Below are 26,166 nucleotides of genomic sequence, written 5' to 3' on the forward strand. Positions count from 1 at the left end.
ACTTGTTCGATACATTAAGTTGACCAAACATTCCACTGAGTTTACGAACAGTCTCGGCACTACATTCACTGCATTTGCAATAAATTTTCACTATGACAACACACTGTTTTGTCGTCAAGCGCTCCACATTCCTACCCGTACAGAAAACAAATGACGATCATGCGTTATTCGGAGCTCCATGACTACTGACAACAAGGGCTACAGATGAAAATTGTATAACGTTCAGTGCTGCCAGCTTACTAGATACAAATGGTAGACATTTCAAAAGTTATGTTCTGTATGGGATACTCTTTCGATAAAATCTGCTACCAAACAGTTTTGTTGTTGTATTATGTATAAGTCGTATCATAAATTCTGTTACAAACTTCAGACAGGCTTCGCAACACTAATTCAAGAGTTAACATTGTAATGGTTAAACAAAAAACAACCACTGTCATTGTGTATGTGGTCCTGATAGCGAAAAACTGAAGTTTACTTCCAGTCGAATGGAGTGGGATGTTTACGACAACCGTGTAGCAGTAATCACACTGCACAAAGTTGGTAAATCACCGTCAGACCCTGAAAAAATTGAAGATCAGCAGGATGTTCGTGCATCGGACCATAAAGAGATACTGTGATACAGGGACAATTGAGGACCGCCGTAGGAAGAGAAGACCTCGCAGCGTGAGAAGCCAGAAGCTCATGAAAGCAGTGGTGTCGGGGATTTGACGAAATCCTGTGAGGAAACAGTGATGGCTCAAGATAAACGTTCCAGAAATTTCTATGTCGCGTGTGCTTAGGAGTGACATAGGACTCAAGGCTTATCGGAGAATAACTGGTCATTTCCTCACTCCTAGCTTAAGCTCCAGAAGGAGCAAAAATCGAAACGGCTCCTTCAGCGTTACGCAAATTGTAGTCACAGGAGGATCCTTTTCACGGACGAAAAAAAAATCTTCACAATTGAAGAGACTTGTAATCTTCAAAACGACCTAGTTTACGCCTCAATGTCCTAGAAAGCTCGGGAACACACGCCGCGGATCCTCAGACGCCATCATACCGCTTTAGTGATGGTTTGTGGAGGGTATCGTACGATGACACAACTAACCTTTACTTCTGTGAAAATGCTGCGAAAATGTGTGCTAGAGTGTACCAAACGACAGTATCGGAGCCATTTGTGAAGCTGTTGTGCCGTATCATGTTCAAAAATAAGCCGTAGAGTTTCCAACAGGATTCGGCACCGACCCACAAAGCAAAGTCCACACAGTAGTGGCTTCAGAAGAATGTGTCTGATCTCATTACTTCATCAGATTGGCCCTCCAGTAGCCCCGATCTCAACCCATTGAACTACAAGTTGTGATCTGTTTTGGAGGGCATCGTCTACTGAAAGGGGCCTCAAAATATTGAGTCTTACGCGTTCTCTTATGAAGGCGTTGGCGGATTTTCCCCTCGAGACGGTGCATGTCGTGATGGATGACTAGCCCCGAAGACTTCAGACCTGTGTGAAGGCCAGGGGCGGCCATTTTGAACAGTGATAAGTGCTCTGTATTTGCAAGACCGGTGCATCTGTAACTACCAAGTAATAATACATTTACTTGAAAACTTTGCCTGTAGTCTGATATTTACTTTGTAACAGAATTTATGATACGACTATGTATTTCTATGAATCTAAAGTACATAAATAAATGCACAATCTGTTTCGGCGGAAGAAATGGTATGAATTATTATTGATAAGGAATGATGTACTTTTCAGTGCCTTGACAATTTGTTTTCACTGATTTTCTCGAACTGTGCATGAGAATATACCCACCACCATCTCATTTTGTTCAGCCCAACGTATCCATCGATTGGATAATATTATATTGAAACAACAATTAAAGAGAAACAAATGATAATTTCGGGCTATTTCTTATTAACTATGTTGTTTACTGTTGTTGTACCAATGTTGCAATAAAAATCTTGATGAGGGTATAGGAGCTGCGATAGCTCAGTGGTGGAGCGCTCACCTCGATAGTGTGTGGGGTTCCTGCTTCGATCCCAGGTCGCACCAAGTGGAGTTTGTGGTAGATAAACACTGTGTCCGTAGGTTTTCTTGAGATTCTCTCTTTTCCTGCCATTTTCTTCTTCCTTATCAGTATATGGCTTAGTCTCGTAAAAAATCGTTGGACATAAAGAAAAGAAGTATGTTTCATCTTAATATGTAGCGTCATCATACAGGGTGGCCCATAAGTAGGTATACATACATCGATCAAGTATGACATTTTTATTTATTAAGATAATGCATTTATTTACTTCTTTTCTGTTCCGAGCTTCAGGTATAAGTAAAAAGAATTAACAACTAACGAAGAAACGAAGTCAATACCTGTATGGGTAACAACAAGTAAATGATATAAAATGTAATGAGCCGGTCAATACAGGACTGTATACCTATTTCTGCGACACCCTGTATATTAATTTTTATGTTCACGTAAAGCATTTATCTTGGTGTCTCGAAAATAATGCATGAAAGTTTTTATATATATATATATATATATATATATATATATATGACATTTTTATTATATCATTGGGATCTATCAATGGTATGTACAATATCTCATCTTTGGACACTCCCCCGTCCCCCCTTTAAACGCTAGTGATATTGTGGAAATTGCAAAATTAAAAAGCAGTAATGTTTAAGAACAATTTATTTCTGTATTTAGTACTGCATAGTACCCTCAGGTTTGGAACCGTAATATTTTAGTGAATATAAAGGTAACACATATTCACTAGTGAGCACAAGTATTTGCGCAAACTATTTGGTTATACACAATCGCCAAGATCAACAGGCCAAAAGGAACAGATATCATGATGAAAGAAAATATTTTATGAAATCATATGTATCAGAAATAAAATATTTACAATATAGAAAAAGTAACAAAGAGTTGAGGGCTCCGAATGTTGGTCTAATAAAAAGGCTATATTATTCGTTCTAGTTTATTGTAGCGGTTTTGGAGGTTGTAGTTGATTTTTTTTATTTTTTTTCTTTCTTTCACACATCCTCGCATGGATTTCGCATAGCTCCACTGAACGTTCTCAGTCTCTCTATATTTGACGAGCACTTGTTTCTAGTAAGTCAGCACTATGCATAGAGCACAACAAGAAAGAGAAGGAGTCCTCCTTGAGCTTCCATAGAAATACTAGTCTTTGCTGCCGCCTGGTAGTCACCGCTACAACTAATCCAATTGACGATCAACATGCGATATATCGGTTGGTAACTCACCGGCCATAAGGTTATAGACAGCTATACTGTATGTAAGATATAACCTGATCATTCGTGCAAGAATTTCAAGGTAAAGCTTGTAGTTGTGTATTGAACATTTGGATAACTCTAAGAGTGCATTATTTGTGATTATCTGTTACATTATTTATGATGGAATAGTAGATTGACGGATTTCATACATTTCTTTCATGCGTTAAGGTAACTGGGTAGCACACCTGAACGTTTTTGTTGGAGCCAAGAAAGGTTAGTTAGTTGCATAGCGGTTGGTGTTAAAACAATACAGCCGATAAAGTTAAAAAAGTTATCATCGAAAATTTTGGTAATTTGTCTAGACGTATTGTGAGGTAAGTTTACAGTTAGTGTTAATCATACGTCAGTTCGTTTCAGTAATCACATAAGACAAATTGTTGTTACGTATTACAAAGTTTGATATTAAGTTCTTGTTGATTAAGATTGTATGTCGTAATACTCATAAAGTTATGTCATTTTGATTTTTTTTTTTTTTTTTTTTTTTGTTAAGCTAAACTTGCAGAAACTACAACTAATGGTAGGCTATGTTATATCCTGCAAAATGGCGCACACTCAAACTAAAGTGATTTTTCATTAAGTAGTGGATGTCTTGAACGTCTTTATCCGGTAGCTTAAAAACGGACGCCTACAATTCCAAAAAGGCAATGTTGGGCAAATAAGTTCACACACATACCCATTTTAAAATACTGTAACAGCTTTAAGAGAAACAATACAACTTCGTTACAACATAGAAAATTCTTCAATTCACTTATCTGGGGGGAAAAAAATGTCCAAGGATGAGAGACATGCGAATTGATAGTTCTTATTAAGATGAACAAAATAATGTGCATGCGTAGCTTTCGACAAAATCGAGAAAAAAAAATTGTAAACCTAAAAATTGGTGCTGTGTGAGAACCATACCACTTATGCAACTGAGACTGATACTTAAATATGTTCATTAAGCTCATCATTATAACACTAGCAAGACGCTAATACACGGCATGGTTTATAAAATGTAATCTAAGATTATCATTAACTCTTAAATTATAATGTGTGCAGTCAATATTGAAAAATTCCAAACGGTTCACCCGTTTCCTGTGATGATGGAACGGACAATGTTATTTATGTACATTGAAATTGACATAGAAATTGCCCCCCCCCCCCCTTTACCTTAGAAGTGGAATTTTCTAAACCTCTGAAGCACTGGCAACTTACTGGTAGTAAAGATGTTATATACGAACTTTCATCTTCCGAACAAACGGGGCTTGTGCGATATTTTATTCTTGGAATACATTGTAAAGCCCTTCTTCCACTCTATTTAGAACACGCGTTTTAAAGAAAATGACATAATAATTGGCTAGATCTAAGTGCTATGCCTAAAAATTCCAACGTGTCCAATCATTTTTAATGAGGAATTTACATACCAACTATCAGTTTCCTAACTTGAAAGGCTCCAGAAACGCAATTTTTGGCATAAATTTCGGTCCTTTCCTGCTCTTAGTGACATTTTAATCAGAATGACATAATAAAAATCCACTTCAAGGTAGGTACTGTGTTCAAAATTTCATTTCAAATGGTTCAGCCCGTTATATTTATATAAACGTTCCAGTTACGTCCCCCCCCCAAAAAAAAAAAAAAAAAAAAACTGTATGCAGTGTTTCTTCCAGACCTGTTTTGGAAGGACACTGCTCCCCGGAGCAGACCAAAATAATATGTCTATAATATAATAATAAATAGAATAGTATCAGTAGTGTCTCTCCGGAATATTGTTTCTGAAAGAAACACTGACTGTATGTGTTACTGCTATATGTACAGTTGTGAACAAAAAAAAAAAAAAAAAAAAAAAAAAAAAAAAAAAAAAAAAAAAAGTGAGTATTTATATATGGTTTAACCGAAATAGATTTGATTTAAATCATTGATTTAAAAAAATCATTCGATTTAAATCAATCAACCCTGCATAGCGCCGACAGAGCTTTGTGTCAGTTTTGTCGAACTGAACATTTTTGTATATATTGGGGTAAAAGACGCACATCCATTTACGAGGAAAATTCACATATGCAAGTTACCCCAAGAATATGATAGGAGTGCTAAGATACCACACTTAAAGCTCTGTCCAACCATGTCATAATCGATTAAATAAATAAAAAAAAAAAAAAAAAACTTGTGGCGTTTATCATATCTGTTAGTTCGTTTCATTTCCAGCGGGAGCTTATGTGGTTCGGATCCCACGTTAAGCTGTAGGTCAACGTCTTATATAACCTCGTTGCTGGAAGGAACGCTATACGCAAAATCAAATCAAATATTAGTTCGATTCAAATTCTGCTCGTTTATGTAACTGAGTTACATGTGCCTTCTTTGGTGCCATTGAAGATTGAGTTAAAATATTTGCAGAAAATAAATAATTGTTTGCGATACATGTTAATTATACCGTAGGCGTGCAAACTAAGAATAATGTGTAGACTCTTATCGTGGACACTTGACATTATGCTTAAAGAGTATCTGTATTTGTCACATAGATAAGTGTTTTTATATAAAACATGTGAAGTAACGTCAAATTTGTTTCTACATGAATATATGACCATTTTCCGATTCTATATATATATGATGAGTTATAGAAGATAGATACATCCTTATTACGTTTTGTTATGAATATTTGTGTGCATAGGTAAGATTTTATTTTTCATGTAGTTTCTATTTACATATACCACACGTTTGTAATTACAATTGAATATTGTAATTGTGAATGAATTTATTAATATTCTCAATTGTACATATGTACTTATTTTCTATATATGTGCACATTGCCCCAATTTTAGGTTAATATGATCACTTTGAGTACTTCACTTGAAATCATTATTATTTACACTGCTTTACAGGTATTTTGGAACCGTGCACAAATTATGATAAAGGACCAAAATATACGAATAATTTTCACGTACGGGTCCCACGTTAAGCTGTAAGTTCACTTCTTGCATAGCCTCTCTTCTCATCTTTTAGTTATGCTAATTGATTCCTTACTGTGCATTTTTTTGCCCAATATTACCTTACATATACCTTATATATACACATCGAGTGGACCATTTATCTTGATACGTCCTTATAACTTTTAAACTAATAGGCAAAAAGCCTTGAAACTGTACCTTGCAAATTTCGACAGGAAATTATCATCTTCTTCTTTTACTTCTTATCTTTCCACCTTTTCTCCTATTTTTCATAAATAGCTCAGTATCAACTAGGGCTCTGATTCCTATGAGCTAAAAACTTCTAAATATGCGTAAATGAAAATGGCAAAATATGACCCCTCCCCCCCCGACTCAAAATATTATCTTACATTGTTAGAGCACTTGACTTTAGGCATCTTGAAACTACGTTCTTGAAACCGTGTTATCTAAGACCAAAATAAATAAATAAAATTGAAAATCCAGCGATTGTCAGATATCCTCATAGTGGCAAAATATCCTTTCGCTTCGGGAATATGTATATCTCCATTCATGTTCAATGTGGATTTTTATCCACAGTTTGATCAAAATTTTTACAGGGCTGCTTCCATTTTCCTTGCGTGTTGAAAGTCTGCCCCGGATGTGAATGGAAAAATTTTGCACCAATATGGAACAAAGAAACTAGACTTCTTCCAACATACTAGAAGAGAGAGACAGATATAGAAACTGAAGTGACAACTTTTCTGTTCAAAGTGGTTGATGCTATGCCAGGTCAAGAACAGTTACTCCTCACTGTATATAGTATTCCTTCAAATTGCGTTACACAATGCCAGATATTTCTAAGAAAAAGATCTCATATATATACCTCTTGAACCACCCAATCGATCTTGATCAAATTTTCAACATAGATGAGGTTCGGGCCTGGGATAGTTCTTATCTTTTCATTACTTTGACGGTGTAACTTGGAGGACGGGGAGGGATATATATATATATATATATATAAATGATTGAAGATAACCGATATTTGTCAGATCTTTCGACCGTTTTCAGCTGAGACGAACAGTGACACTTCCGATGCCGTTTAAATCCAAATTCAGCCCTTTATTTCCAAAATGAAACGTATTCTCCCTGTGCGGAAAACGGATATTCTGCTAGTTTCCAACACTGACAAAAAATATTTCTGATAAGCAATGTGTGAAATTCTCTTAAACTGAATTCAAATATATGCTTTTATATCACTTTGGGGCCAAATATTACCTCAAGTCTAAAATGTGGTTTAATTATGCATTTGTATAACTCAATAAAAACCTATTTTCGTGTTCAGAAGACTCAGAAATGTATTTATATTTAAGTGGTCATGGGAACATATGCCAAGATAAAAATAGAAATCCAAGAAGTCTTTTTAATAACTAAAGATAAATATTTTTGGCAAGGTAAAACTTCAAAAATGACAGTTTATATTGCAAAAATTAATATATTTATTGTATTTTTATGTCACAGATTTATATTAAATGCACTAATTTACATTAAGGATTAAGTAACACTAATTAACAAGTATAACTTTGAAAGTATATTAATAACCAAAACACATCAAAATAATGAAAAAAGACTATGGTGGAAATAAAGAAGGTAAAACGGTGCCCGGTTCCGCCCCTTCGAGTGACGTCACCTTCAACATCAAATCACTGACTTTCTGAACAACAACAACAACAACAACAACAACAACAAAAAAAAAAAAAAAAAAAAAAAAAAACAACTCACGCCCTCTCAGTTGGCTGATTAGTTGTATTTGTGTTAAAGATTTTCTACGTTTTCTTTTTCTCAAAACATTTGGCTAATTTGTTATACACCGTTGTTCATTTTTCTTGTGTAAATATTATTGTATATTTCGTAAGGGAAAAGAAGAAACAATAACAGGATTCGAAAAGTTGATTGTCATGTCGTTTGATGAAATGAAAATAAATGGATTTATTTCCTTTGACAGAAAAAAAAAAAAAAGTAATGGGTGCACGTGTAATAATAGCTCGAGAATTGTGTGCGAAATTGATGCAATCAATTTATTTTGATTTCAAAAAACCAGTGCCTACATCCACTTTGTAGTCAGTGACAAAAGCATTTAAAAACAGTAACTATTAAAATAGTTACCCAAATGTGTAACTTACTATACGCGAACCGTTTTTATTTATTTATTTATGAGAAACACTGGGCAGAAAAAAGACAAAAGTGTACAGAAGCCCAGGTGATGAATCACGAGAAATGTTTGTTTTTGCAGACGCTCCGCAGATAAGAAAATTAATAAAGAGGAGAGAAATTAATCAGCTTGTGACGAGTATCAAAGATCGCTTACAACATTAGCGATGAACACGTACATGTTGCAAACTTCAAAAGGTAAAGTGTGAAGTTTGCTCCACAATTGTTATGAAGTACTGTAGCTAAAACACTCATGTTTTGCAGAGATAATAATGTTGTTATATGATGTCACTCCAAGTGTAGGCTTTATTCAGCTTGTGAACTACTGATTCGATATTTTTAATTCAGCCACACTGTATGACAGGAAGTGTGGGCGAAAAGAATGTAAAATGAAAGAAGAAGAATATCGAACGTGAAGTTTATTCCTTCAGTAGATGTGCAGTTTGTATATAAAGGATGCCGCGTTCTACGTGTGGTGGCTAATGCCATTAGTCTTCGTCCGTGGGAACTTGTGAAAAACACCCCCGATAACTAAATAGCCAACCAGAACCATCATTTCCAGCATTTGACAGACGCTTATCAAGTCCACGTGGACTACTTAGTTGGCACAGTTCCAAACGCTGAGTGTTGAGTCAGTGATTAAAAGATTGCTGTTCAACATATATAGTTTTCTTATACATATTTTATACTCGATTGTAGCAAAATGTGGAAGGCCGATATCTGTTTTACATTAAGAGAGAGAGAGAGAGAGTGTGAGAGACAGAGAGAGAGAGAGAGAGTGAGAGACAGAGACACAGTGGGTGTTGAGACATTGCAACCCCGCAAATGCGGTCAAAAGAGAGATAGAGGGAGGAAGGAATACTGTTGTAAAATCCAGCAGGAGATGTTCAAACAATTTGCCGAACTGCATATCTATTGAAGAAATAAAATTTAACGAAGTGAGCAATATATGAAAGATTTTCGGGTAAACAGAAATAAACACGAACTACCTTTTAAGATCACAGGGTGTCTATCGGTCACGAAATCAGAAAACGGTCACGAAAGTCACGAAATTTAGCTTTTGGGTTACGATTTTTTTTTTTTTTAAACTGCAAATGTAAGTACAGATTGGAAAATTTTGTTCTGTAAAACGTCAAACTTCACCACCAGAAATGTTTATGGTCAACTTTAGATGCTATCAAATCGCAATCAAAGTACGTTTCTCTCTCATGGATGAAAATTAGGCCTAATTCGCATCCAAATTCGCTCTTGAAAATGTTAGGAAATTTTATGACTGAGTTAAGAAAAGGTCACGAAAAAGTCACGAAATTTCATTTTGGAATTTTTGTAGACACCCTGGATCAGGTTTCAAGTAAACTGCAAATCTGTAGTTTCTTTGTTCAAATTTGCGAATGAAAAGTTTGGAGTAGTTTGATTTTTTCTTTCTTTCTTTTAAATTTAATATCAAACATGAGCTTTCTGTTAAAGAATCGTCAGGGACTGCTGTGCAAATGTGCAGTTGGAAAATTTATTTTCAGCAATAGAACTGACATCTCCGTCAAAGGAACTTGTAGCCAACAAATATGTTCTTGAATATTATGGGAAATTTATCAGTAGAGGAGAGGGTATCTTAGAAAATTAACAGATATCATAAATGAAAGCGCTCGGTTCTGCCGACTAGTGCTAAAGGGCCTGTGATTATGAGAATGAATGGAATGTTGAAATGAAGAAAGTGAGAGGAAACGGGAGAACACCGAGAAAATTCAGGTGTTTGTCCACCATGAAGTCCACTTGCACAGAAAAAACTGACCTTGATAGCAAATGTGAACCGGAAATTTGAACATATTCCATTCGGTGTAGAATGTACTGTACATAAGTGAGCTATACTAAACAAGCAACTGAAAAGCTCTTCCTTCAAAAGATCTGTTTATAAGGAAATGGAGAAAGTGGTGAAATGAAAGTATTAAAAAAGTTCAGTAAGGAAATTCTGATTGGAAAATGCAAGCGTACTAAGCTTACTTGGAAAACCGCACGTCGGACAATACATCTAGCGTAATGAGGAAACTTGTCTAATGAAACTTTAATTTCGTTTTTTTTCTTAAATTCATTTTTAAAATGTATTCCCATGTGAAGATAAAATTCTAGTAATTTAATAGTATACTGAACTATAAACAGCAAACATACATCTGAAATTCAGAAGAAAATAGTGATTTCACGTCTAGTACCAAAGGAAATATATGACAGCAAATAAACAAGCAGACTATAGCGAGGGCGCAATATTTCAAAATCAGAGGCACTCGCCAATCCAAAAATGATGGTCGCCAATATATCTAAGATGGAAGTGATGATAACTTCTCCCCCTCCCTCCGACCTTTGGTTTGACAAAGACCGAGATTACATCAGGGCATAAAATTTCAAAACCAGACAATTAGATTCAGAATAATCAATTTTGAATTGGACAATTCATATACATGTTAAAAAATATCTTTAAGACAAGAATTACAACGTTGTGAAGACTTCACATTCCGTGTTTTCTCTCACTCAGTGACAATTATTTTCGTGCGAAACAGAAACTGCGCAGCTCTGTGAGTGTAGGCAAAAACCATTCCTATTGAACACTGGTCGCCAGCTCTAAATTTCTAGTCGCTAGTGGCGATCGGAAATTTTGCACCCTGCGAGCGTTACTCCTGTCCCGAACATGTGTCAAAGATGACGTCAATGTGGGAGGACGCAAACGCCTTCGTTGATAGATTTGCCTTCTCTGTTTGCACCATGGAAAAAGACAAAAATTTGCAAATCATAAAAAATATTAGTATCATAAACTGAAAACTGCAGTGAAAATATGGTGATAAATACCGTAACCAAAAGCTGTGTGTGTGTGAGAGAGAGAGAGAGAGAGAGAGGGGGGAGGGGGGGGGAAGAAAAGAAAAAACTGCCAATGTGACAGGAAATATTTGAAGCACATTACAACATAGGAACGTTAGTCATGCTTCTTGTTTTATGTGGCTCGTCAACATGATTCAGTCCGGTGAGGAGTGTTAAATTCCATATGTCACTGTTAAATTACATTCCAGAAATTTTGCTTTGTATTTCTGGTAGAAAGGTAAACAGAACTGAAGAAACAACAATTAATGACTAATGTGGCCAATGATCATAATAAATGGTATTATGCCACAACTTCCGGTCGTCAATAATAACAAAGAAACAAAGGGGAGGATTGTTTGCCAAGCAATGCGATATTTTTTCTGGACAACCAAGGTCACTTACAGTTGAATGTTGAATCTTGTGTCAAATATTCAAAGTACTATTATTTTTGTTATTTGGAAGTCATACGGTACAAAACATCCTGTCATCTTGTTACAGAACTGTGAGTGTTAAACGTTTGTCGCCAGAGGGTGCTGTCTCTTTCGTTACAGAACCTTTGGCAACAGTGCTTCCAAAGCGTCACTTGTTCTGTACGTGCGTCAGATGCTAGTTTTCTTTAACTGCACAGTAGGTATATGGGCGTCCACCGGAGAAGAACTCAAATTCAGTTATTAACATTTTACGAAGGTTGTGGGAGAACGTAAAGCGTTTAAAACAGTAAGTAACTAAATTTCATATGAAAAATGTAAAATTTATATAGAGTAATACATTTTAATGAAGCAGTTCTGAGGTTAGAGGTGTGTTATAACTATAAAAGTTTTCGGTGATAATTGTGATGTTGAAGCGTATGAGCACCCGTAGACACAAACCATATCCAAAGGCCCAAGACAGTATCCAAAGATCTTGTACTGCTTCAACTGATTAGATACCTATACATTTGTTGATTCATATCGATGTTGTATTTCGCTGTTTCATGACAAACTGGCTGAACCGTTTGAAACGAATTTTCTAATTTTTGAACACTTGATCAAGATATGATTTTATGATATAACTTTGCCCATAATTGATCACTAAAAAGTGCCCTTTTCATTGTATAGGAGTCAATATCTCATTGTTGCGACGTTGAGATACCCATGCACACATTGTTTTTCCACCATAAAGCCCACTTGGAAGAAGTTAGTTATTATTATTATTGTTTATCACTATCTCATCGTCAGAGCATTAAATGTGTAATTACTTTGCGTGTTTTAACTTTTGTTTAATGAGATTTTTCTTATATTTTCCCGACAGATTGCACAATGGCGCGAAATCAGAAGGATAACAAGTATGAAGGTTCAAATCCCCGTCGTTCGCATACCATTATGTCACCTGAAGATGCAGCGAATGGAAAGAAGTCATATTGGATGGAACTGGAGATAACAGGTAATAGAAGTGGGGTCCAATTATACACTTAAGATAAATTTATAATTGTAGGTTTTTTTTTTTTTTTTTTTCTCCATTCTCTTGTTACGACCAGTTCCGAGAATTAGGGTAGGCAGTCATGTTATTTCTTAATTTCTTTAGAATACACAAAAGTTCAATTTATGCTTAAGAATGGTTTTGGCTCCCAGATGATTATGATGATTATAAATTTGCCTTCTGTACGAGAGGCCCGGGATTGATTCCCAGCGGGAAGTTACGTGGGTTGGATCACATGATCTATTTTCAAGCCGCAGATCTATTTTAACAGTAAATACAAGTTCTTACACATTGAAGATCCAAAAGTAGAATCTGCGAGCAGTTTCGAGCACTTCTTACCTTTTTCTCCGTGTCGTCTAAAGAAAACTTTTTGCTACATAAAAGACATGATATAAGAGTTTTTTTTTTCTTGTCTGTCCTATAGACAAAGTGATGTGATAAATTTATAGAGCGATAGTGTAAGATTTCCTTCCGTTTCTATATTATGCGTAGTGGAAGAAAGTCCTTATTATGCATTTAAGCGTAAGATGACAAGTGAAAAACTTGGTGGTAGGTATCACTTTGGTGGTAGTTCTTGAAAAGTAAACTTTTTTTTTTTTTCCAAACAATTACTTATGTAAATTTTGGCAGTGATGGCTGGACCTTCAGCGGAATCAATAAGGTTCTGAGACATCCTTTGACGAGATGGCTACTCAGACAAGGACACATTTGGTAATTTTTCTTTTTTTCGTGGGCTTAAATGTGACACCATCTGATGCTGGGGTAGTACTAGTGGTATAAAATACAGAGTTCCCTGGCATGTTATGCCTTGTAAATTCGAAGTATTTCTCGTCATCTGTAATAATGGTCGTTTCACTGTTCATAATCTTCTGCCGCAGTTTCCGACACTTGTTAGGCATTTGTTCGAGTTGATTTTCGTACTTAAATACTTTTTGTCGCTTCGCTTACGATGTTCGAGACCCACATGTTTCAGATTGTACCATATACAGCCTTAAGTAATCCAAAACTTAACACCCTTTTGGGTAACTCCAATCTTGTTCTCACTGACTTTCTTCAGTTTTCCTACCTCCTTTTCACCCAATTTGAGACCTTCTCTGGGCTTATTTTCCACCATCAGGCTTTTTAATAGAAGCTCCAATATACAATAAAGTAGTGATGTATGTTAAAATATGTATAGAAAGCATGCAAGGCTATTAACATATTTTTGATTTGATATGTATATTAACATTGCATGTACAGAAAATAACAATTTAATATTTCAGAAACTATTCATGTAAACATTTATGCATAACCTGGTATGAAAATATGAAATTTCACTAAAAGTTCATTGCAAAATTTTTCTTTTAAAATGCCCATATATAATTTACTGTGAATAAAGATTAACTTAATTATTACACAACTCTGTATCCTTATTTAGCTAGATAAATTCTGTGCATTTTTGAAGTTATTTCATTAGAACTGTTCAGTGTATTTTCAATCATGAGATTTTTTTTTAACTATTAACAGCAATAGTGTTCTTTTATGTACAAAAACGAACGTGGAACATTAATTAACACGTGTTTTTTATTTTTTTTATGTGCACAATGTGAAAATTCGGTTATGAATTTTAAACACAAACGACAAAAGTTATTTTCGATACATTTACTTTCTTATTTACCTTATTTTACAAAGGTCAAAAATATTTAAATATCTTTTTCTAATAGGTGCATTCTTACAGGTTTTGCAGACTTCATTGATTAACATAGACAATGTTTAGGCAAAAGACCCATTATCAATTTTTATATTACGAAATTTTCTGAAACTAGTTCAGAACATATTCAATGAAAATATAACACGTTCATAAACTCTTCCATCTAACATTTGCATCTCTTTTTCAACATTTAGATGACTTTGTGAAAAAAGCTATATTATGCATGTGTAAATTGTGTGTCAGTGTGTAAATGAAAACAGAAAGCACTTTCTGTATTAATAGGGCAACAGAAGCCAATTGATCATTGAAATATACTTAGTTTACTCCATTTTTCAAGGGTAAATAGCCTAAACCAACAAATGCCTTGATAAAAACAGATAGGAGTGCGACTGTGTGCTTAACGTGAAATTTAAAGTTTGAATTTTTTAATTGTTTAATAATACATTTCCCCCTACCCTGCATTCTCCACTCAAAAACTTTAGTGTTGTCATAATAATCAGTTTTTATTATATTTAAGATTCACTCTAACGGCGTGATATTTTCTCAATTAACCCTTACGATACCAAGGTGTTTTCTATAACGTAGCATACCAGTGGGGGGGGGGCTCGTTGAACCTATAGAGAAAAATTCATTTTCAAATTAAATTCTCAGATGTTTTATTAAATAATCAGTTGTAAATTAAATAATGTCCCGGGTGGATGAGTGATTAAGGTCGTCGCCTTCCAATCAAAGGGTTCCGGGTTCGATTCCACAAGTGGGAACACAAGTGGTTTTGATCCCACGTTAAACTGTAGGTCCCGTCCTCTGGATGTCATAATCATCCCATGAAAGGAAATGACAAACCACCATGGGTTCGTCTCGCCCAGGGACATTCGGGTACATGACCTGCATTTGGGTAGAACACCACATCATCATCATTATAAATGAAATTATACATTTAGGTTATGCATATTGGTTACATTCACTGACATTATTACGCGATACGACACACAAAGGAAACAGTATTCGACTTCAGAATATTAGCACTGAAGCTACGAAAACACTGCAATGCTATAAATCAAAACATCTAACTTGCGGGATGTTCAAAATATTAGTTCTTTTCAGTACTGCAAAATCACCGACCACGTTCAAGAATAAGAAACAAACATCTTTAACGGAAATTTTTACGAGTCCCGTTCGGTTCCGCTAAAGAAAGGTTGTACTGCAATACCTGATATTGTACAGAATAATATGATCTGGAAATGACATCAGATGATAATTAGTTAACAATTAATGATGATTAGTGAACAGAAAATGAATAACATTTACAAATGCCTCCAGAAAATTTGAATGACAAAAATAAAAGGAAAAAAAGATACAAAAACAAACCAGATGAAACCCTTGAGATACACGAAAACGAAACACAAAACACTAGGATGTAAAAATTCCAATATCGCACTAAACTGGATACTTTACAGCAATACATCGTGGAATATTAGGATATTTCGACGCAATAATTCTGAAAAAAATATAATGGTCAAAAAATTCAACATTGTTGTTGTAACTCTATATATAAGTGCATGTGTAATAATGAATGTGAATTAAGTTTTTATTTAATATATTCTGTTTTTTAATTAACGTATGTATATATTCATGTGAAGGGTTCAGGATTTAGATAATCCTAAGTATTAATTTAGTAAAGCGTGTTGTTTACAAGCTGAATTAGAAGAAGTTATTTTATTATTATTATTATTGTTATTTCAGGAACTATTCGGAACTTAAGTCCAAACCTTTGGAAGCTATCCCATTTGACTACTCTGTACCTGAATGATAATTGCCTTTCAAGAATTCCACCAGAAATTTCAAAGTTGACTCATCTTCAGCATCTTGATGCATCAAGTAATAAACTGCGTAGCTTGCCAGCTGAGCTTGGAGACCTTATATATCTCAGGTATTTGGTTACATCAAAAATTATATTTATCATAACAGTCAGTGACCAGTTTATTTCCCTTTCTTGTGTTTGTAACACATTGTATAAGCATGAAAAGAATATCAGTTAAGAAAACAGAAAAGTAGTTGCAATCAATAAGTACACTCATGTCCAAAATGATTGTTGCATATCTATAACTGTCTTCTTGTATGAATATAATTTGATAATGACTTTGCAGGGTACTTTTAAGACTGATACTGTGTGTATAATCGGGAAATGTAAGTTTATAGTAAATTTCATAGGAAAAAAAATTCTCAATACGAAAATTAGAATGAGTAACACAAAATGTTGCTAAATGGACAAGAAAGTTTTATTTTCGTTTTATTGTTCTTATTTACTGCTCTTTCGACATGAAATTTGCCACATACATGTCTTTTGCCTATTATACTCCTACTAACATTGTAAGGAATGCCGGGCGAATTCATTATCAAATTATATTTCTACAACAACATATTTATAGACATGCGACAATAATTTTGGACATGAGTGTACATGTACTTAGTAATATTAAAGCTACTTACAATTTCATACAAGAAACGATGACCATCATTATATAAAAATCTCATATCCTTATAAATGTGTGGAGTACTTTAATAAAAAGACTCTTCAATCATCATATTCTGTGCTTCCCTGAATAACGTATACCAGCCTGGCTTTTAATTCAGATTTGTACTTGTAAATATATTACTTCCAAACAAGAATTACTAGTTAGTTTTGTTTCATAGTGTAATTATGCAAAACAAATCCACGTGGATAAGCAAGAAATCAGAGCTTATTCTCTGTCTAGGATAATGATGATTAAGGGCCGTATGCATAGTTGTTTTGCGGGCTACTTAGGGGCTACGTACGGGACACTCGATAATTTGCATTGCAGAATTCTCCCGCAGGGTCAAACAAACCCGCAACGTCCCCGTAAGTCAAGGGGATGGCTGGGGGTGCTTCAACGCACCCTTTCTTAGCCCGTAGCAGTTCCTGTACGGCTGTTGTATAAAATGCATATGCTCCGTGCAAACCAAGTATTTGAATATGTTACTGAGTTTATGGAATTCATTGAGCTGATTAAGCGATAATGAATAACATATTTTGATGCAACCATTTTAAAAATATATACTGATTCTTGAAAGATGATTGCAGGATTTTTTACTTTCGCTAGTACAAATATTGAATACAAAATCAAAGAGTGGACTAATAAAATAAGCGAGTGATACTTGGTGTCACAAAATTGGTAGTAGATTTTAGATTAGATTGTAGATGAGTCATTTTATTTCAAATCAACGAATGATGAAGTCATGTCTCCGATTTTGATAATTTTTTGTACATTGAAAGACATGTTCGCGAATAGTTATTTCCCAAAATAAAGCTTTCATACTTAATTAGTAATTAATTACGCAATCCGCTTCAAGGTCACGATTAAAAAACGTCTGATATTGCATTTTATTGTTTATTTCAATAACCATAACAGCTACGAAGCTGAAAACTTGCATCCGCATGTAATTTTGCCTGAAGATTTCAAATCTGCAATCAAAACTAATGAATATTGTATAGGGTAGAATTATAGTAGCATTTATGATCCCAGGTTCAGGCCCCGGAATGAGCATGTGATGAAAGTTGCACTTGTGTGTACAAGGTTAAGAAATACCTATATTTCGTGTGAGCCAAATTTTGTTTTGGGTATTTGAACCTAGCTCTCCAAAAATCTGAATGTGTCTTTTGCCTCAGAACGAGCTTTTTATTAGAAAAGATATAGTCTATTTAATACTGTACAACTTTTATTACAACTATTCCACACAGTGGCCTACAATTATAGCAAAAAAATAACAGTTGACTTACCTATTAACTATCAGCATTGTACAATGTATCAATGTTTACTGAAAGTCTCGAATATCTGGTTAATTTTATTAACAGTCTCTTACGATACACTAGGTGATCTTCCACTGGCTGTGATAGAAATCTGATCTGTTGCGTCAATAAAAATGTGATCGACTGGCCCCGTACGATATCGTCGGTTTAGGCCAGTGAAAAGTGGAAGCGGGTCCTGCAGGGTGTAAGAGCTTTGTGTTGAGTCCTGATATTCCACAATATTCCGGCATCATCCCAATCGACCATTTGCAGCCATAGACATATGCTACAAATTTTCCTGGTTTCAAGACTTTTACTTCTGCTGTCTTCTGCTTGTATTGTTTTATCTACCCAATCTCTGTGTAGGTGTTACGTTGGTGTAGAAGAAATAAGTTCAATTTTTAAACTTATTTCACTGTCAGGAATGAAAGCATGATTTTTTTTTTCGGGTATTGTTTTCAGTGATAAATTTATATCTTGTGTCGTGCAATGCTGCTTGAACATCTTCAGTTGGTAGAAAAAATATTTAATTCAGTTTTTAAATAAAATATTTAATTCAGTTATTAAATAAAATATTTAATTCAGTTATTATTTAGTTCAGTTATTAAATATTTAATATTTAATATTCAGTTGATATTGTCCCGCGTCCCTCCTAATATTTTGAAGTACAAAATATTCAATATTTTACTCTAATTTAATTTATTTACTAACGACATAATAACATATAAATAATAATAATAATAATAATAATGATATTTATTTAGAAACTAACATTCAGGCTGTGAAACGATTATAACGGAGTTCTTGATACACTTCAGGGGGGTCCGTGAAGTTAAGCAGAAAGATGACAAACGGAATCGAAGATAATAAACAGGTAGAGCAAGGTAGTAACATTTAAAATCACTTTCTTTTATGTCTCCCCCTCCCCCCCAAATTTTATATGCCAGAGACGCCAGTGGGTGAGAGTTATTTATTTCACATTAAAGGGGATAAATTCACCACATCTTCTTGTATGATTTTAATTCCAATCACTGGAGGTAGTGGGAAAGCCTCAAGCAAAATGTGATAGCTCCATCAAAGTCGAATATATTCAGGGTGGATAATTTATCTTGATCATCCGCTGTAATGGACAAACCAAAAGAGAGAGAAAAGCAAAACTTTGTACGGAGCAACTATAAGGAGGGGGACATAATGTATTAAACAGAAAGACCCAACAGTGTTGCCAACCCAATATAAAGTTACATTTTTCAAATGGCACTACCGCAGGTTATTGCATATTTCAAATCAACATGTCAAACGTACACTTAAAATACCACTTTTATTATTCAGTGCTGCAAACTAAGGATGTTATAGTATCACAAACATCAAAAGTTTGGAAGCCTCTAACGCACATACAGCACAACGGAGATGCACAGGATAATGCGCATCGAAACTGCTTTGGTGTTGGATACCATGGTCATGGTATGACTTGTTTCGAATGAATAGAAACGAAGTTACCAGGGCTCGAAATGTTTAATTTTTTGAAAGCCTTTATTTCGACAAAATGCTGAGATAAGTGTTATATCTAGTTACTTGTATTGTTTGTAATGGATGTGTAAATGATTTTACCGTTTTCAGCACGTCGACATCTTAAACCGTTCCGAAGATATGATAAACATTGCTGAAGTTTGCAACACTACTTAACCCTTTTAAATTATGATGGCACAACAACTGTGCCTTGGCGTCGACCTTCGGAATTTGCTTTGTAAGTCTCTAGTAAAGCTTTTTAGACAGGGTTGTTTGCATTCATTCAAATATGGAAGCATCATAGAACATATTTTATGGGCATTTTGCAGCCTCGCGTGCTCTGTCTGGGCCCGTGACGTCACAAACATGGACGATGGGTTTAAAAAAAGGGTATATTTAAGAAGTTTTTCCAAAAAAAATCCCTGACACATTACTATTTACCCTAGAATCATGGCTTGTACCTCGTTGGTTTCGTTATCAGACAGGCTTTCGAAATGTACCACTCAAATTTCCCTATCGTGTACCAAAAGCGGAAAAATCTCGTCCAAAATGGAAAAAAGGGGATTTTTAAGAAAAAAATCCCTATTCCCCATTTTTCTCTTCACAGGTACACGACAGCGAGATTTGAGCGGTACCATTTGAAAGGCTGCCTTACGCTGAAGAAAATGAGGTATGACTCATGTTGCTAGAGTCAACAGACGTGTGTCAAAAAAATTTCAATTTCTTTATTTTTTCATTTTTTTTTTTTTTACACGTTTTTAGTCAAGTACTTTAGTAAAGTATCTACAGTATTATCACCATTTATTCTAAAGTCATGATACGGATTCGTTTTCTTTGGCATGAACCAATCTTTCAAACGGAACCACTCGCATGTCTCTAGCATGTATTATAGTGAAGGGGCCCAAAATCGGGAGGAAAAGGGATTTTTTGACAAAAAATTTCCCTTTTTCGAGAATTTTCTTCACTATGGTACACGCTAGATACATGCGAGTGGTACCGTTTGAAAGACTGGTTTTGGCCAAACAAAACGGTGTATCAATCATGTCTCTACGATAATTAGGGATGAGTCAAGAATAAAAATGGGTTATCTATTGCTCACATAGGGGAAAGCTGATTCTGTTTGCACAAGGGGCAATATTTTTTCCTCTTATTTTTCAAGATATAACATTGAAACTTGTAGTTATTACACATAGTATGTAGTATGTTTGAGATTTTTGGGGGCTTTGTGGGTTAACACAGGGGCCGACCAGAGGGGCCCAAAATTGGGGGAAAAGGGATTTTTTGACAAAAATTTCGCTTTTTCGCGAATTTTCTCCACTGTGGTACATGCTAGAGACATGTGAGTGGTACCGTTTGAAAGACTGGTTCATGGCAAAGAAATCGAGGCACAATTCATGTTCCCACAATGAACAGTCTTGATGATGATGATGATGATGATAGTATAGAAATTCACTAAAAATGTATTATCAAGGGAAAATATGTAAATCGGCTGTAGCATCAAAACTATTCATCCCAGGGCCACTCTTTGTATTTCATTCTCTTCACCATAAACCAAAACTTTTTTAAGTAGCATTCTCATGATCGTATTCTATACCAAAGGGAAGATATTCGCGGTAAAAAAAAAAGGGATTTAAAAAAAAGATAATCCCTTTTTCCCAATTTGAGCGGAAATTTCCCGCATTTGGTACACTTTAGGGAACTTATACGGACGCAGTTGGAAACACTGCTTTACTAGAAACAAAACGGGGTATGAACCATGATCCTACGATAAATAGTCTTGACGCAATAGATGATTGAGTGAAAGTCTACAAAATACCTCAAAAAAGCCATAATTTAAAAGGGTTAAATCGTGTAATTGCGAGAACTTGTAATTACATTTACTAAAAGCTATTGCTTAATGTTATAGAAGAGAAGAGAAACAACAATAATTTTAAATATTTGCCACAAACACGCCATTTTCAGCAGTTTTGCTAACTTTATCAATGTTTATCGTATCTCCGAAACAGTTAGAGATATCGAAGTGCTTTAAACGGCAAAATAATTTATACATTCATTACAAACAATACAAGTACCTAGATATGATACTTATCTCGGCATTTTTTCGAAATAAAGGCTTTCAAAAAATTAAACATTTCGAGCCCTGGTAACTTCGTTCCTATTTATTCGAAACAAATCATACCATGACCATGGTATCCAACACCAAAGCAGTTTCGATGCGCATTATCCTGTGCATCTCCATTGTGCTGTATGTGCGTTAGAGGCTTCCAAACTTTCGATGTTTGTGATACTACAACATCCTTAGTTTGCAGCACTGAATAATAAAAGTGGTATTTTAAGTGTACGTTTGACATGTTGATTTGAAATATGTAATGACCTGACGTAGTGCCATTCGAAAAATATAACTTTATATTGGATTGGCAATACTGTTGAGTCTTTCTGTTCAATACACATATGTCCCCCTCCTTATAGTTGCTCCGTGCAAAGTTTCGATTTTCTCTCTCTTTTGGTTTGTCCGTCATAGCGGATGATCAAGATACCTTATCCACCTTGTATATATAGTGTTTCCAAAGCCCCATACCGCTCCTTTTAAAATCCGTACGGATATATTTATATTGAACTTAATGTAGGAAATATACAATAGGGCTATGGGCAAACCTTTTGGACGATGGCTCGCGGACGGCCGCCATCTTGAATTTCAATTTTTTATTTCAAATGATCGGTGGGTCATGTGATACATGGCCAACTCCTGTCCAGAATGCTCATGTCGGAGCTTAAGTGAAAATAATCTCATGCCGACTCTTTCTATTGTTGATATCGGCCTCGTATATTGGGCAAAGTGCAGCAAGGCAGCGGCGGATTTAGACTTCTTGGTGCAATTAGATGTAGATCGTTATAAATCAAATTTAACCAATTATAAAAATGAATGCTTTATTATAGGAAAACAAAATAAGAAAGAACTGAGCGAGCCTGATGAGCTTTCGTCATAAATATAATCCGCATGAAGTAATTCTGATATATAGAGGATATTGTGTCTTATTAATTTGATAATCGAATTAATGTTCTCCAGACTACAAATTGTCAAAACATCACGAATGCCATTATTCAAGAAGTGAATATACTTAACCATTCACACACTAAACAACTGATCGTAATTAATCTAAAAAATATTTTTAAAATAAGCATTAACGCATTATCTTTTTCGTCTAAAAGCACCATTTATTACAATCCTCCACCACCTTTTTTGGTAATCAAATTGAATGTTTTGTTTAGGATAATTTAGATTTTGTATCAAATTCACTAATCATATGTATATTAAATATATTATTGCAAATTGTTCTCCTTTGCTGATTGTTAAATTTCTACTTTCATGTTAACTTGAACACAATGTAAATGTAATTTAAAAGATCACCAGTTTAACAAATAAATGTTCTTAACGAAGAAGGCGTATATATACTCATACCTGCAGTTTCCTTATGACGAGTGGTGGGTTTCCTCTGAGCACGTAAAAGGTACCTAGATGACAGCACACACACCAGATGGGTATATAGTAACAGGATCTACAACAACTGCTTCCAAGGTCGTCACTTTGAGAAACACCTGATTAGGAACTCCTCTGTCAATTATCCTCTTTACAATCCCGGACTTCCGGACTTTTTTTTTAATACTGAATAAATTATTTCGTAAAGCTGTGGGCAATGAAGATTATTGATAACTCGTTCTTTTTGTGTAATAGACGCCATAGAATACATAGTGCAGCAATATGAAATCGAGGGTGGAGCTGTAGAGGAAAAAATAGTTTTTTTTCTGTAGATCATTCAAAGTACGACCCTCACATTCCTGCATCCATCGTTGTGCCCTGGCTGTATGGGCATAGAAGGATTGCTGGAAGCCATTGTGTGAAATGCTATTGAAAATCCTTGTCGTAGCTCGTATTGTTTGATTATTTATTATGAGAACGTTCGATCTTATAATGCTGGAATATTGACGGCGCTTTCTAATCTAATTGGTGATCGAATCGAGTTTAGGAAATAGAAAATAATCACACGGAGCCAGATCTGGTAAATATAAGGTGTAGAACAACACAAATTCCTTTTTGGGACGAAAAAGCTTTCCACAATCCCTGCCTTGTGACTTGGAACATTGTTACGGAGCAGACGCCACTAAACATAACGCCGATACTTGGGTCTCACACGTGTGATACATTGCAGTAACCACTTCCATACGTCAATGTAAAACGTGATATTAATTGTGTCCTGTAGGCGCAAATTCCTTATTCCAATGTCCTTACTATCATAGAAAAAAAATGAACAAAAGCTTAATGGATTTTGACTGGCGCAGTTTTTTGTTTTGTTTATGAAGGTAGGAGAATCACCCTGCACTCTAACGTTTTGTAGGCGGGTTATAATGAAAAAACCATATCTCATTTCCAGTAACGATATTCAGGAGGAAGTTAGGGCGGTAGCAATCAGATTGCAGTGACCAACCCTTTCTTTTTGTTTGTCATTTATTCAGGAATGAGGCACGAAATAGTCACATACCTTCCTCTTTTTGAGATCGTGGAGTAGTATTTGCTGCACAGTTTCATTTTTTTACGTGTATCTCCTCAGCAAGGATTCACAGTGTCGCATTTTGGTCTTCTGTGATCAGTATTCTCATTTTCTCATTAAGATGTAGCAAGGTGCCTATCAATGCGAGCTGTAGTATACAGCTATGGAATTTAGATTTATTTGTATTGATGAAAATACTAAGACAAATGAATGAAGGCACTTATATGTAAACAAACAAACGGTTTTAAAAAATATAATATGGAATTTGATGTGATGTGTGTGGAAATATAAATAAGAATGCCATGTATGTATGTATGTGGAATTAAAAAAAAATGGTGACACGTACTTGGGAACAGATTAGCAATAGGAGCGTAAAGAAAACGTACCGTTGCTACCTATCTTATGTAAACCACCTTGTAAGAATACTACGCAGTTTCTTTGAAACAAGTAAAAGTTCAGATTAAATAAAACCTGTTTTATTTTGTACTTCAAAGAAGTAGTTTAGTAGAATATGAAACTATTTGGTTGGTATAGTACAGCTTGATCAGTATTTGCACAATAGTTCGTCTTATTCGTCGTGCTGACAAATCACGGAAGGGATATGACATAAAGGGAATGAATGTTACGGGGAATCGATCGCTGGATATCACGAATTCTTGGATTAAAAAAAAAAAAAAAAAAAAAAATCAAAATTTCGAGTTTCTTTTATATACTTTTTTCCGTTGCGCAAACTTCATTCAGATAGTATACATGTAGGGCAGGTCTTCTGAGTTCCGATTCTTTCTCACATTACTATGAAGTGAATGAGTGCATCTCTGGTTGCGAGCTATTCTTCTGTGATGGCCACATAGACTTGTAGCTGGTTATACTGGTGATATACTCAAACGTACCTAAGTCCCGAGAAAGCGAACATCTGAGAATAACAGTAGACACAATCACAGACAATACAACACATAACACACATACAATAAATTTTATTTATTTACTTATTAGTGTAGTAACAACATGTCATCCGGACATCCGAATCAAACCTAGTCCATTCGATAAACATAACAAAGATACGTTTATGCACAAAAAATTAGGTGCCATGGACAACGAAGTAAGTCCCCTGGGGCCCATTAACCCTGTTAGTATAAAGAAAATCGTAGACTCGCAGTGAAATAGCTGTTGCATCAACATTGTTCATTGGAAACTCATGGTTTGTGATTCATTCTCTTCAGCATAAAACAAGCTTTCCAGAGGTACTATGTATTGGGGCCCATAACATACTTGAACAGAGGAAATCGGGAGAATGTCTGGAAGAATCCCTCCAGAAAGCCCTTCCATCAACTTTGGACCCCATTGGAGTGGCCCCGGGGTACTTGGTACACATATTTTTTATCCCTTTTCGAGATACATTTGGATTATGTGCTTTTATCCGAGGCCACTCCAATGCAAATATTAATGAAAGGAGGAAACAACTGATTTTTGTGCATAAAATATCTTTATGTTTATCGAATGGATTAGGTTTGATTCGGATGTCCGGATGACACATTCATGTCCGTTACTTGTCTGTTTATGGTAGGAAATACAGAAACTTAAGAAAACTAAAGAGAACTAAAGGCATTGAGTAGTAAAGTTGGGAAATTTAAGTGGCTAGGATAATACATTCAAATTTTTATTCCCTACCCTTCTATTTTTACGGAACCTTTTCACCACATGTAAAATAGGACAAAGTAGGCGAGATATGCTAATTGTTTTCTTCTTTGAAAATTGTATCAATTATAAAAAACAACACTTAATTCGTAAACAATTCAGCATACATTTCCACAGCAACAATCGTATTTAAATACATTTAATATGGAAGTAGTACCCAGGAAATATTGATGTGGTTCACTTTTTAAGAAAATGTTACACAAAATTGAGTATTTACTATAATGTTATTTCTTTTTTGTTAT

General features: G+C 35.0%; 1 protein-coding gene across 6 annotated transcripts in view; it reads left to right on the forward strand.

The window, feature by feature from the left end:
- The window catches only part of twin (CCR4-NOT transcription complex subunit 6-like twin), a 475,631-nt gene that overhangs the window by 14,664 nt on the left and 434,801 nt on the right, over positions 1-26,166 (forward strand). For 5 of the 6 annotated variants that reach the window (XM_081729449.1, XM_081729451.1, XM_081729448.1 and 2 more), the window contains 2 exons: positions 12,511-12,642; positions 16,112-16,298. In XM_081729449.1, coding sequence (XP_081585575.1) covers positions 12,511-12,642; positions 16,112-16,298 — 319 coding nt within the window. Of the gene's footprint in view, positions 1-11,803; positions 11,938-12,510; positions 12,643-16,111; positions 16,299-26,166 lie in introns of those variants that run through there. The other variant, XM_081729452.1, reaches the window with a different exon arrangement.

This window comes from Thermobia domestica, chromosome 10, assembly GCF_964235325.1.
Source record: "Thermobia domestica chromosome 10, izTheDome1.hap1.1, whole genome shotgun sequence".
NCBI lineage: Eukaryota > Metazoa > Arthropoda > Insecta > Zygentoma > Lepismatidae > Thermobia > Thermobia domestica.